Source organism: Diuraphis noxia, unplaced genomic scaffold, assembly GCF_037042655.1.
Source record: "Diuraphis noxia isolate RWA-SAM2 unplaced genomic scaffold, SU_Dnox_SAM2 contig0005, whole genome shotgun sequence".
NCBI lineage: Eukaryota > Metazoa > Arthropoda > Insecta > Hemiptera > Aphididae > Diuraphis > Diuraphis noxia.
In genome coordinates this window covers 16,166,030-16,182,576 of record NW_028301715.1, presented here as the reverse complement: position 1 = coordinate 16,182,576, position 16,547 = coordinate 16,166,030, and the positions used below count along the sequence as shown (strand labels likewise).

General features: G+C 33.5%; 1 protein-coding gene across 5 annotated transcripts in view; it reads right to left on the bottom strand.

The window, feature by feature from the left end:
- Positions 1–16,547, bottom strand: part of rols (zinc-RING finger and ankyrin repeat domain-containing protein rolling pebbles) — a 215,716-nt gene that overhangs the window by 18,172 nt on the left and 180,997 nt on the right. Inside the window, exon 1 of one of the 5 annotated variants that reach the window (XM_015508535.2) lies at positions 288–569. The exons of the other annotated variants lie outside the window; for them this stretch is intronic. Coding sequence (XP_015364021.1) covers positions 288–396 — 109 coding nt within the window. The 5' untranslated portion in view covers positions 397–569. Of the gene's footprint in view, positions 1–287; positions 570–16,547 lie in introns of those variants that run through there. 5 annotated transcript variants of the gene reach the window in all.

Below are 16,547 nucleotides of genomic sequence, written 5' to 3'. Positions count from 1 at the left end.
AAGTTAAACCCAAAGCACTCAGGCGGATAGATGTGTATATAATATATTATATATAGTAATAACCTACTAATGACTATAACTTAAAATTGGTTTTTTTTTTTTTAATTCAATCAAAAGTAAAATAATAAAAGCAGGCGCCAGGATAAGTATACATTTGCTCAATGCATTTGATTGTTTTGACATTTTTTTATCATATTTACATGAATTTTTTTTAGATTTTAAGGTCATAATATCATCCAAAATATGTAACATATTGAAAATATTGTATACCGACGAGGATGACGTACCCAGCACGCTGAAACTTAATCCGCTGACTGGCCTCGGATGGCCTGCTCTGCTGCCGCTCTTCAGCGGGCGACGTACTATTCCTCCACCTACTCCGCTCTTGGTTATCATGTCGAACGCGGCGAACAGAAATAACTCTAATTGTACAGGCACTGTTTTTATTTTTAAGTCTTCGTCGAAAATCGTAAAAATATTATAGGTACACACTAAGCGCAGCAAAATGAAAAACCACACCGACTGCGAAGACGACGACGACGACTGTGACTACGACGCGTTCATTGACGCGTACCCGACACGAATGGCCGAGCCGTCGCCGTCGCCGCCGTCAATAAAGTTCATTGAGAGAACCAGTGGGCCAGGACGACTTCCCACACGCGCGCAACGTACACTCATACACAACTCATACGATGACGACGCACACACGCACGCGCATTCGACCCACTGCAGTGAGCGTACAATACGTTTACGTTACCATTAATAAATACGATTTTTTTTTCTATCTTCCGCCATACATTATAATATACAAACACATTTTATCGTACAAGATATACCTATATAACATATATAGTAGACGGTGAGTATAACTGAAAGTACCTGCATAATATGATATTTTAATTTTTTTTTCTTAACGATAACCACTCGTATCCGTGGCTCATAATAAATCGAGAGCTAATAATTTATTATTTCATTGATATTTTCCAAGTTTATGCTCGCGCGTTTTATGCATATTATTACATAGTATATTATAATAATATTATACATATATCGTTTAGCCGAGTCGGAGATAGGCGTGTCAGTAGCTATATATAAAGCAATAAAACGAATGTCTATACTTTTGTACCTATATATACGTACATACCATGATCATAACCCATTTCACGCTGCACCGTGTATAATAATTAAGGTATATTTTTAATAAGCCTCCGACGGCGACGGATTAAAATAATATTATGTGTACTTGTTCGAAGCACGAATAAAAAATGGTACAATCGAAGCTGTTTATTATATCGAGATGTAAACACGACGTGCGAAGACCCAAATCGAGTGGCCCCAATTAACGGCTACGGACGTTCAACCCATCGTTGGCTATATTTCATCTTCGTGATACGTATATTATTATTAATGAATAGATCTTATGTATATAATAATTTATTATACACGCTGAAAAGAGAAAAAGAGAGAGAGTCAGATAGAGTTCGAGTATTATAATATTTATAAAGAGGCGAAACGTCGACCCTAACCTAAATATTGTGTCAAACGATCCAACAACTTCGCTCGTCCGTATATCGGCCAAACCGTCGTCGTCGTCGTCGTCGTCGTCGTCGGAAACTGACAAATCCAACAATTTCACGGTTTATTTGATTGGTACAATGGTAGATATATAGGGTTTATAAAGAATTCATTATGTGTGCACTGTGCGCGTATGTATAGTATATGGCGACGTCGAACTTACGGCGTATAACGGGTACGGCTTTATTTTTTCCAAATACCCTTAACGAGAGCCTTATATATTTCATATATATTTCGGCAAACGCGTAATCAACACTCACAAATCGAGTTATCAGACGTCTAAAAAAAATATATAAACTGTTGACTCTTTACCAAAAAAATTTGAGCTATTGGGGCAAATATATTGATATATATTTAATATATATATATATATATATATCCACTGTGTGTTATGGTGTTGAAGCGAATGTTATGACACCGTCACGCCGGTGTAGAGAGTTATATACTGTTACAATCAAATGTCTTATTATAATACTGAATGTATAAAAATCGAGTGTTAGAAGAATTACATATGTAAATAAAATATTCGATAACATTTTAGCTATCCTGCCGATATTTCACTATCGAAACACATTTTTCTTTCAGCCCAAACCTGCAATATTCACAATATTTGATAATATACGTAACATAATACATATATAGGTACGTATAATAAATAGTAATTTAACAGAATACTTCTTCGAAATCCTAGAACCTCAAGCAGAAATGAACAACAATGTAATCAAAAAATGTAAACATACTACGCTAATAACCATTCATGTTGAGGCGATTTGATCAATTTAAAAAAAAAAAAAACACTCACATCATTGTAAAATCAATACATTCATCACTCCGTTCAGAATCTAAAAAATATGTATATATATTTTGTTTATATAGCTATACGGCCTATAATTTATTATTTACATACTACCTAATTTTTAAATTATGACTCAAAACAACTTTATCGTTTATCTTCATTATTTACCTATCTCTATTTATTCACTTTTGTAAGTTTATAGCACTCGAATTTTATTATAGTACATTCGGTATTATGAGATATTTGATTGTATAACACTCGTACCAGATTCGCATATATAATATTATTTTTGTATTAAATTATACGCCGCGATCAAATCACCGAAATACACATAATATATGCTATAAGTACTATAATATATATATATGTATAATATGTAGACCATGCGTACAGGTCGTTGAAACGTACAAACACCACAAATGACTGGAATAATAAAAACACGAGTAGAATATTTCGATAAACGAGTTTTATGCGTTGAAAATGTATATTATTGTATTGTCGTTGTACATGTTATAACTTATAATAATATAATCTTAATCTCTTGTCATACCTACCTACCGTGTGTAAGCAGTCGTATCGACACGGACGGAAATCAAAAACGTACATATATAATACACCCATACATACCCCGTTACTGCACATCGAGAGTTGTGATTTCGTGTGTGTGTGAGGTAGGTTATACCTAGGTATCATGAGCGTTTAATAGCAGCAACACTTTCACAGTCCACAGGTAGGTTGAAAACACCATAAAAAAAAATTATATATATATATGTTATCCTTTGCGGTTAATGAAATTCAATTAGGGTTGTGACGGGGTACGAATATATCACATGATACATAATATTACATTACGTATACACACACCGTAAACCACTATTTTTAACCGATTTTCGTTCATGTTAACTACCTAGATATACAGATATATGATAATATAAATTATAACTTAAGCTTTCAGCTCTCACGTTTTTGGTTTATGAATAATAGTCAATTCAACGGAAAAAACGGGTTTTTTGTCGGCGAGAATGATGCGATTGTCACAATAATAATAATAATAATAATAACAATAACATAGACGATATACTTTACCATGGTAACTGTGTAAGGTCAGTAAATTACAGTACATAAGATAGTCATAAGTTTCAAGCAGATAACTATATAACTATATTATAATATACGTACACAGTAAAAACTACAATATAAAATATAAATGTTAAAATGACATCATACATCATCGCCACTTACTTGGTTTTTTTTTTTAATGAATCAGTCACCAGTGACATAACATAATATAAATAAAAAATAACATTTTAAATTGTCATAAAGCTCTGTTTCTGAAAACTCCTAAAAGTCATTCAAAGGTTTCATTCGATTAAACACGGTAAAAAGAAATAGCTATAACAGACAATATAAAGCGTATACATTTTATTTAATTGCATGATCGTTATTCTTTCACCCAAGAAAATGGTAAGCGGTAAGCACCGGAAATAATAAATATATCGACGGAAATCCAATTTCCTTCGGTCTAGATTCGTTGTTATTATTATTATTATTATATATAGGATCACATAATAATATTCTACCTAATGCAGCGACGTGCAATAAGTACGCACACTTTCGTTTCACAGCGACACATAAATTTGAAGTAAAATAACCATAACCGTTTCAAACAAGTTGTCACCCGGCGCGCGTGTTTCCGCAGTACATTTTTCCACTATACTTTCGAAAAAACGAAAACTAGCAACGTGTAAATTATACCAATGGCCGAAGGTCTGCCGCCGCGTCTAGACCACAGTGACTTTTCACAAATACCGGCGACGCAGGATAAATATTGAAATAATGAAAAAACTTTCAGCCCGTAAAACCCCCGAGCGTGTCAGATCGCGCTGTTATTAACAGAAATAATTAAGAACGGAGGTGAGAAATAATAATAAGATTTAGCGATTCGAATGACATATTATTATTTTTCCATACGCCGCATTAGTTAGTGGACCAACTTTTCTGGTGGACTGGTAAAAATATGAGAAGGCAATGATGGTCATCATAATATAATATATTATAGGTATACATTGTGTAAACAGCTGCATAACAAAATGCAGTAAATTAATATAAATTAAATATATATATATATATATATATATATATATATATATATATATATATATATATATATTCGGAATCGTGTAGATTATGATAACCTCCACACTTATTCAAATATTACATTATATTTTTCAGATAACTGTTCTGTTCAGCGGATGTCGAGCGGAAAGCGAAGGTCACGACCCTTTTAGAGGTATAATATTTTAGTCGACTGATTATTTGTATTACTTTAATTATATTTATTGGATTATCAGCGCGAAAATATTGATTAGTTGTACCAATTTGAGGGGGAAGAACCGTTACGTTAAAAATTAGGGAATATTATTTTCTAAATTAACTTTTAACTTATCGATCACATATCCTCTTAACTTTAGTGAATAATATTCATCAGTCGAAAACCTGACGCGAAAAAACGGTACGCCCGTTATGCTATTATGCATGATTAGGAAGTAGAAAAAATTGAAATTTACACGATAACTGTTATACGAAGCGACACACAAATCACAGTAATAATATTATAATAATTTATAACAATATATATCGAGATAAAGGCGTGCAGAGTATTCGCTGGTATATATAAAGATAATTCTGCAAATGACTTATTTTCTATCTATAAAAATCGAAATTGTCATAAAACGAAAAGTGCAGTGCGTCGTGATAAAGTAGACTTTATTACCGTGAACGTATAATTTTTATTTCGATTGTTCGAGAACTTATTAACTGGCATTCAATGATGAAATTTAAATTATTCGAAAACGATTTAGGGTGATACTCATGTCAAAAATAATCTATACACTGCACACCACTGAAACGAATTCGAAATGTTTATAAGACGTAATAATCGTACCGACATCTTATAATACAACAGTATTATTATTGCGTGATGACGATAAAATCGATCATACTTCATTATCGTTAGACGAAATCCGGCCATTTTAAAAATCCCATGCTCGCCACTATTTTCGATATCTCATAGGTACCTACTATACTAGTCGTTGCATGTGCATCAGACGGGCTGGTGATGGTTGATATAGTACCTATAAGATTGAAAATAAACCTTCGATTTCGAGACGTTGTCCAATGGATGTATACTAAAGAGTATATATCATATTTTTATTTTCGAAAAAATGGTCAAACTGAATGGTCCTGTTACAGATTCACTATGCGATAACGTACGTCAAACGATATGTAGGTATATCCTTCGACAATGGAAACCATAGGGTTTGGTCTATATTTTTTCTTTCAGTAATATATGAATGCGGTCGAAACCCGACCTATGGTTACCTATAGTTACCGTGCACGGTGGTTATTGTCTGACGTCTGTGCGAAAGTAGGAAGGACTGTGTATACTGTATACGAGGGGCATACAAAATTGACTTCACGAGACCTTCGCCGGACGATATTTTATATTTATCTAATATTTATAATTTATATATACAGGTTAACCACAGCAGACACCAGTTTTAATGTGCCTACTCTATTTCAGCTATATACAATCACTGCGACTATAACACAGAGTAATTTATTATTATATAATGATGCAGAAAAATAATCGGTGAGTGGTCCGAACAAATACAAGGCGTTTCACGGCGACCTGACTGCATGAGTATATCAAATGTAATATTACTTCAAAACAATTTCGTCAAATCGTATCCGATATGCATCTCATAGTAAAATAATAAAACGCTCAATAAAGTACTTAAGTACCTATATATATATATATATACAGCGGTACATCCGAGGCAAAGTGATTTTGCACACAGAAAGTATTAAATTTAGTAGGTACCTAGGTCTTAATACATTATATATTTATCTAAGAAAAATCATCGCTATAGTATATTATACAATAGTCAATAACTCAAAAAAAAAAAATTTGTTGACACATTTTTGTATTAGACGATTGAAGCCGTTGTGAAAGAATTGAATACCCAATTATATCGTAAAAAACTTGACATTATCAACAATTTGAAAATCAAATCATACATACACTGCTGTCAAACACCATTATTAATTGCAGTTTCAACACAATATATAGTTGGTACCTATACTTAAGCTGCAGGGTGATGGAGGCGGTTGAACTCAGTAGGAACCCACGACGGGTAAGTTATCACAAAAAAAAAGGTCGGCTCTCTTTTCGCGGGCCGTTGCATTTTTTAATCGTATGGTAATAATATAATAATTTATATAACGCGTCGTAGGTGCATACTTCACCCGACTGACGACTACCCAGCACCCCTCCATAAAAAACGACGGGGTGCGACTTTAAAAAAAACGCATTTTCGGAGAACATACACAGCGAGACTCCGAGAAATATAATTAATGATCTTTGGGGACGAAAACGACCGATCAAGTGAGTAAAAAAATAAAATATTTGTACGCGTACAAAAGGGGCGTGGCCGACTTCTCTAGATTACACGGTCGACGAGAGCGTATATATCGTTTACACTTGCAACAGAGGTGTAACAGTAAGTAGAAAATTACACATATCGTTCAGTCATCGCACCGTTTAATAATAATTATATTTTATATGTGATAAGATAACAAGGATTGGGCGGCGTCGTTTTGCCGTTAAGTATCTCAAGGGGATTCGAAACGCATCGTTTGTAGAGTTCTGTACATAGGCAGAATATTTATATTTATATGTTTACGTATACATAATTATGGGTTCAATTGATCAATTTTCAAACCATCTCTTATTTTGACAGCGAAAACAGATTTGAACGTCCTAGTCGTCCTATATAGCAGGGGTGGCCACAACGAGGCTCGCGAGCCGCTCTTAAATCAATTTCGTGAGGCTCTTGAACCAAACTGAGACTAAAATTAAAAGTAAATAAATGTTCCTTCATTTGTTTTAAAATGAAAAATGTATCTTTATTTTATAAACATTGCTTTACATTTTACGATGTGTGGCTCACCTTGAATTAACTTTATAAATTTGCGGCTCCCAAAGTTAGTATAGGTTAGTGGTCACCACTGCTATATAGATACAATATGTTTACTTGGTGATACTATAGGTATAAATGGCAAAAACTTTTTCCATTTATTTATTTGAAAAATCGTAATTAAACGTAATTGAATGTATTTTTGTACATTTTTACAATTAAATTTTGATTGCCATTAGTCTAAATTTGATAAAAGTTTTAGTGCGATCTAAATAGATGAAAAGAAGATCGAATAATACGAGGAATCAAAACTTTTATCCGAAATCTTTATCGGATAATATTAGAGTATATAATGTATCAGTACACACAAGGAGAGGAGTAGGTACATCGAAACAAAAGAAGGCCTATTGACTATGAAATACAGTTTTCCGTTTTCGAATCCCCTAAGAACCCAAGACATAACTTTTTACTGCACCCTTAAACGATTTTTGTCCCGAACAGTCTGTGTATTTTTATGCAACCTGCAGTGGTTTCCGAGCAAAATGTGTGTTTATAATTCAGAATTTCAACTATATCTAGGGGAATCAAGTCCATGATTCGGCGTTTATGACCCACCAGTTTTGATTTTAAATAAAACATATAATTATTATCGCGATCTAATCTACTGACATATATAATTCGTGTCTGGCACAACTGTCGTGTTTTCAATATACCTATTATAGTAAATAAAGTACGTGACTGACTAAATTATTTGTTGACTCTAATGCACTTGCACCCCCGTCGCGCAGCTGGTTCAATGGAGGTATATCTACCTATATATTATAGCCATTATACAGGGGGTATATTATATTATATATTATAGTTTCGAACGTTTTGTCAGAAAAAAATAAAAATTATATAGGTACGTAATAATAATTGGTTTCAAAATTCCAAAAGACTATATTTAATACAGTCGTGGGTCGGGTCGAGTGGATGGAAAAGTTTGTCTAGATATTTTATTTTGTTTCAATTTGTTACTATATACGGTACGTTTTCAAGCGTCAAAATTTGCATGTTATACAGACGTAAAATTGTACCAGGACTGGGGCAAACGATAATATTAATCACGGCAACGCTTTTTGTGCTTGGCTTCGAGATGATCACATGCAAAGCCGGTAAAATGTTTTGAAGGATTAGCGTCTAGGCGAGGACGATTTTTATCGAAATTCTATACACATATATAGTGGAGGTGGCGATTCAAATGATTATTTAGCGCGATCGATTCGCATTAAACAAAACAACGAAAAAAAAATTTTCTGCTTAAAAAAAATAAATTATTATGTAAAACCATTTGCGGGATAAAAAATAATAAAATGCTATTAAATAATTATTGTAGAGGATTCGTCGATGTCGGTTTCGCGTAACCTACAACTGAACGGCCGGTTATTGTGCTATACTATACTATAATAGTTATTACAACGTAACAGATAATAATAATAATTATTATTATTATGTCGCCATACCGTTGTTGGGTATATATAATATATTTATTATATAGCTGTAGTATTGTGTTTATTGTTATTACGACCGTAGAGGATTTTCGTCCCGAGCCACTAATGTAAAACTAACGACATAGAGTTGCAGTCGGCTGCAGACACGCATAGAAATAACAATGACCGATATATTTATGGCCGCACTGCACTAGTAGCTGCAGTGGGCAGCAGAACGCGAGCTGAGCAGACACTTTTTTTAAAATAATTAATAAATAATTTTGAATTATAACAACATTCGACTGTGGACATATTTATTTTCTTCTCTCTATTTCTCTCTTCCTAGGGTTTAAAAATAATCGTATTCATAAGGTTATTGTGCGTTTCGTTGGTTATTCAGAGTTCATCAGACGGATAAATCGTAGTGGAGAGGACATTTTATTATATTATTATTATTACATGACCATTGTGATATACCATAGTATCGAGGAGCGATAAATCGCGGTATACCGGTGATTATACGTTATTATAATATACAAGCATATATACTTGCATACTCTACAGCTAGTACTGTAGGTACCTCCAACACGATTTATGCACAATTTAATTCATATAATTCGTAAATTATAATAATAATGATACTTGGCTGAACGCACATGGTTTTTTTTTTTTTTTTGGTTTGGCGGGGAGTCTCAACTGAGTCACATTTTCCTACAAGACATAAGACTTACTCGCTCTATATGCATTAGGGTGCACTGGGTGCAGCTATGTCACTTTTGAAACCACCTACCCTTATTTTTTCTGGGAATACAGGACTCAACTCTTAAAAAGTGGTGAACGGCGCACTGCATAATCCGAATATCCGTTATGTATTTTTATTATACGGAGTCATCAATAAACTATTGTTTTCTGTCATTACATCATGTCTTAACGGCCGACACAACTGTACCGGATATAGTTGTCGTTCTTAAAATATAATATTAATTTAAATATTTTAGGTGTTATGCTCATCGTGTCACTGTCGTCATTTAAATTGTGTCTACTGTCTATGCAGAGCTGCAGTCGAAATAATATCATATAATGACGTAAATACATATATATATAACACATATCATAACCGCACTACAATTCCGTCTCAGATTTAAAGAAAAGAAGGATTCATAATGTCACAGAGATTTTAGTAATAAAATATCATAATATAATATTATCCAAACATCGCCGACACCACAACGGCATTGAGGCGTATTCGTAAAAGGTATACGAGGAGAGCATCGCGCAGGCAGCGAGATAAAGACTGATTTTCGAAAACTTTGAAAAAAAAAACAGAACGTTTGTCAGTGAAGAATTCGTGGTACACTGCAGGTAATACGCGTGTACACATGAAACGCGAGGTCTGCTTATCGGCTATTACCGTGTGTGTACCTTTACCTTCCAGTGCAGATAGCGAACCTTTTTCTAGTCACGTGTCAAAATTGTTGTGTAATCAGTTTAAAAAAATATTTCTAGAGCCAGTATACTCACAATACATGTAGACGGATTATACCTCCCTACAAACATTGTAACGATGGGACTTTTAAAACCGAAAATGTATTACCCATCTATTAAGAAATAAGTAAGATTTGTTCACTATTGGTTCACCACTCTAGGTTTAATATAGGAACCGCATAAAACGACACACGACCGAGGGCACGTTTTGAAATATTTTTGTTGACGCGCCGAGTATCCTGAATATAGGACCTAAAACGTAAGTGTGTGTGTGTGTGTGTGGGGGGGGGGGGGGGTAGAAACTTGACAGAAATCGAATAAATGCGCGCACAATCGCGGAAACCGCAGCGCAAGTATACATATATTATACTACTGGTTTTCATGCACTGATAACAGTGATAACAATAAATGCAATACGATTATAATAACATTATATAATATTATATACCACGATCGCCCGCGTCAGAAATTTATCGCGTGTTTACTGGGTAGGTATTTTTTTTTCTCGTCGTAGCAGATTATACCTATAAATAGCTGCTAAACATGCTGATCCATATATGGAGGTGGTCTCCGGCGGTCAAACGTCCATAACCAACGTCTCTTCGTGAGAATGAACTCGCGTGTGTGTATGCATGTACGGTGTATACCACCGCGCATACCAAGTACCACGCAGTACCATATAGTATTATCGTATATTATAGTACATAAAGTTATGCCTATACCTGTGTTTACTATATGTACGTAGGTATATACAGCTGTTTATAACCGTGCAGCAAAAGAACAGCGATCATTTCGTCCCGCAACCAGCGTGAGGCCGTGAGCCGGTTAAAAGGACCATATTTCGCAGGTCTTAGAGCGGAGGAGGAGCGGACAAGGGAGAGTAACATATGGAAGAAATACGTGACAGGCGGAAAAACAATATACATATATACACGAATTCACAATATAACGGGTATACCTAATATGAGTAAGTATAGTTACACTCGGGCGGCTTGTGCTAGAGGTGAGGAGGTTGGGAGGGCACATGCGACCCGTACAAGGAAAGCACAGGACGGACACGAGTCATCGTAATAATGTTATATACGGTATGATATAAACTTCATTTTGATAACACCGTAGGTAGGGTAATATAATATTATTATAATAAATTATACATAATGATATCTCGTATACGTGTCTCCCTCGGGGCAATCCGCGTGCGATTTCGACCCGACATCGTTTTTTTTTTCAAAATTTTTTATAAGCAGCAGCAGCAGCAATTGTCGTTACCGTTGACCTTTAATACACGTTAGCGACTTTTATTTACGTTGTGCGGACGACTGAAAAGCGAAAAAATTAAAATTAATTTACGACTGACCGTGATTAGGTGATGTGTACATCATATTCGCAATATCAGGAATAATAAGTGGGGGGGGGTCGTCAGATCGCAGGTTGTCAAACTGCAGCACTCCTTACAAAACGGCTATCCTGGAAGTATTTCAATCGTTCCCCGAACGGTTCCGTAGAAATTAGTTTGGAAAAGTATTCATTGGCTCGGCATTATAGATAAATCGTTGGGTTAATTACTTGCTTGTCGATTACAAAATAAGTATTACTATTTTACAACACGCGGCGATTATTGACGGATTTTGTCAATTGATTTCCACAAATTATTAACGACATGACGATAGGCATGGGTACAATAATATTGTATGAGAAAATAAATAGGAAATTATATTACCAATATAGTTATGTATTAATTGTTTCAGTCTAATTAAATACATTTTTCGGTACGTAAAAACCGATTAATTTTTATTTGATTCATCATTTTTTTTGTCAATTTTTCACAAGGTAACATTTCAATCGCATCGTGGACAACCGGGACGTACGAAAAAAAAAAGGTGAGATGATAATAATAATAACAATAATAATAATGTATCGTATAACTCGATCACCGTTTATTGTCAAACCGCATATCGTTTTACTTTTGTGCTTCTATAGTCCCACCCGCAGTGCTCGCGATATTGTTTCGGAATGAACGCGGGCAATTGTGAAGATTCGAATCCGGTGATGGAAAATAAAAAAATGAACACAATAATAAAATAACAATATTATTACTATCAAGTAGGTATACTACTCTACGGGTCGTTTATAAAGTATTATGAAACGAGACGATAAAATATATACCAAAAGCATAACGACGATGTTTTTAAACGCCCAACTGTTGAAAAGCACAAATCTGGTATTTTAGTACCACTTGTACGAATATTATACATTTAATAATATATGGCACCAATCTAGGGCTATTGATCACTTTAAAAAAATTATCAATTGTGTTACCAAGTGCTATTAATGCATATAATATACGTATATTATGTAATTAATATATAAAATGACGCTGGTCATGTAATTGTATTATATATACGTATAAACGATCAAACACCGGTTGCATGGTGTTAAGGAAAATATTACAAAATAATTGAACACGGGTAATTAATTGAGACGCGATTAGTTAACTATATGAATTACTGTAGTTGAAAGCAGTAAATACAAAAAAAAATTATAATAACCTTGTAGCCAAATTATATTATATTTCGTTTTTTCCATAGTTTATCAGCGTGCAGCGATAATATAAGTATAATTATAACAACACCATGCAGACTCTACATGGCATGTACTAATTAATAATATCGTTGTAACGTTGCAAAACCGGTAAAAATGCAATAATAATAATAATGTGTAACGAAGTAATATAAATTATTGTGCTATACAATGGTGTAAAACGGTCATTTCAGAACAGAGAAAAAAAACACGACAAGCACAACACTGTCCGTTTTTGCAAGGGAAACGTCGACCACAGCGCTTTTTTCTACTTGTGTGTATGATTTATTATTATAGAAAAAATGCTGTTATATATACAGGATGGTTGGAAATTTGCGTTCCAAAATCGGTCGGTATAAACAGGGCGGTGTATGTAATAGGATCATCACTAGAGGCTTTTATTTACACATCATTTGAAGTCCACGAGAGGAAAAATATTCGAAATAATAGTAATTCAAAGTTTGTTTTAACTCTAAAAATTGTATATATACTATTTGTGACAAAGTATGTGCGTCGTACAGAACTACGAAAATCGTAACGATAAAATAAGTAGTAAATAATATAATTTGCATTAAAAAACGTCGTTTATTAACGATATCAAAATTAAGGTATTTCAGAATTTTCCGAAATAATATAATGGAAACTTACTGTTATAAGAAGCACTCCGTATATAGTGCTGCATCTTCCGTTTTCGTTGACCAAAATTTGGGCACTACTCACTACTGTACCATATACACACACAGTTGCTTGTACTTTGCATTACGAAATCAATATTAATAAGAAATTCTAAAACGAATGCACATTATATATACATCGAATTGAAACGGAAGTGCATGAGACTTATGTCATATAATGTAGTAAATTATTGCATAAATAGGTTACTTGCATTCGTACCAAAAACGTTGGTGTATAATATTATATATATTATATTGTAGTGCCGTTAACACACCAACTAATATTTAATTTAATAAAAATCAAATCGAGAAAAAAGAAATATAAAAATCGTAAATAAGAAAAATTCTTTCAAAATTCGAACAGCCTTTTGTTTCTTTCTTCGACTGTCGTTATTTATAAAATATTTTTTTTCAAACTCGTAACGTGAACATAACAAAATCAATCGTGAAATTTATTTTAAATATATTATTCGAAAAAAAAAAAATAGGTGTACATTTTCGGATACAATTTAACCATTCACATAACAATTTGAGATACAACTACAACAAGCGTAGGTATATAGGTAATGTAATGGAATGGAGTATATTGTGCATACTGCAGCAGCAGTGCAACAAAAAAACTGCATTAACTATATATTATTATATGTAACAAAGGTGGTATAAAATCGACTCCATTTTAGAAGACATCGATATTTCTGCGACTGTTGTTGTTGTAATAATATATGTGCACGGCGCCATAGTGCCATACCCGATGGCGGTATGAGTGTATGACTGACATAACACAATTGACAAAAAGAGGCCTTTGTAACGGATGTGAGACGAGACGACCGGACCGATAAATCTTCGACATCGAACACTGTTATTACCTATACGACATGCGCGCGTGTATCCAACAAAGGGATGACATCGACGCCATCCAAGACCCTACGGCAGATGAGGTAGGGCTAGGCAGAGGGGCGACGCTGTTGTGAGGGCGTATTAGGAGCAAAAGACGAAAAAAAAATGAGACCAACAGACATTGTACGCGTATATTTTACACACCGATGATACCTATACAGCATATACAGTATAATACTAACATACTTACGCGCTCACCCGCCGCATAAGTCGTTTTCTTGTCGAAACATCACATTTTACGATCAGACACGGACCAAAAGTGCTAACAATATAACATACCTTACATAGATACATATATATTATGTACATGAATTTGAAACACATATTGATTCGTTCAGCCCATAATGCGGTCGTGTGCTGTACCTATATAATATTATACAATAGGATTCTTATAGAGGTCGACATTTCGTTTTTTTCAAATAGTGCGTCAAACGTAATACATTATCCATCAGATAATTTATAATCATGACAAAACAACCTTTTTTGGAAAAATTTTCGTTTTTTTCCTTCAGTTTTTACTCTCTTTGAACGGCCGTAAATAAATTTCTGAGAATTTAAATTACGTAAATAAAAAATCGGATTTCGAAAACATAATAAGGTACCAAAAACCATGACTAAATAGATAGGTATGATCACATCTTTACTGATACGCACATTTCCCTTCAGACCCAGTCTATTACTCAGCTCTCGGTTTCTCATTGGCTATCCATATTATCAAATTGTTCGACAGTATTCCACTTGACCTTTTTACTTCCACTGAGGCAATTTAAAAAGCAGCAAACCGTCATGTTTCAATGTTTGTATTAAATTAATAAGTCAATAAAATTAATTAATATTAGCAAAGAAATTGTCAAATTGAATTAATAAGATGTAAACATTGTAGTATCGTAGTGATATCATGTAATAATTTCATATTATAAAATATTGGCGCCAAAATTATAACGGCAAATTAAATAACGAGAACTAGTAGGCGTGGTGCGCTAGAATGAACGAGAACTAGTACTGATGTGATCATACCTATATATTAAGTCATGCCAAAAACTATAAAAACTTAAAAATGATAACGATCAAAATCAAAAAATATATTTTCGTTTTGAAAAGATTAAATTATGTAAAAAAAAAGAAGGTTTATTCACATGAACACTTTCAGTTTTCGATAAAATCAGTGTTTATCTTCAAAATAATTACCTACCTATAGTAATATTATAATTATTGATATAAATACTGCACAAAAGATAAATAATAAATTGTGATGAATAATCATATTGTCGACGATACGTAACCTCGTGTTATTAATACATGTAATTTAATAACTATGTAATTTCTAAAATTAGAGCGAATTTACATCGTATAAAATGTAAAGTCAATAATATTATCTAAGGCACCACGGAGGATTTTATTGATATTATTATTTTTAAGGAAGTTATGATGTTTTAAAATGAACAAAAAGAAGAAAAACAGTTTAAAAATGGTCATAACTTACTTACCTCCGAGATGTTCCCTCCTAATCCTCCGTAAAAGATGCCGTAGATAACATTCTTGCCCTCAAATGTTATAAAAGATAAATTCACCCTGATTTAAAAAACTACAGAGTAAAAAACGTATTATTGTCGACGCAGAATTTGCCATGTTGTATACGCTTGTAGGATGGAGACAACGCGAATGTTCTCAAATTCGGAACGTTTCCATGTCGACACCAAAACAATAATATACAATTACGGTAAGATAACATAATAATATAACCTATTGTATAACCGAACAATTGATCGTGTACTTATTATTTCGTTTTTATTTATCAGGGCGATTAAGTTTTAGAACGAGGTAGACCGCCATGACAAAGGTCGTTGAAAATGATTTCGGCTGATATTAGCAGATGTACAAAACAATTTTTTTTTCAAATCCAACCGCACCAATACACGTGCATATGATACGATGTAAGCATGGTAATTGTATACATAAATATATACATAACACTTAAAACTATATAAATGAGTTTACGTTTTGGTTAAAAACTTAAAACGCAATTTAAATTTATGTTAATACGCAATAATAATTAACATCATTTTTTTCTATATAAATTATGTTGTGTGTA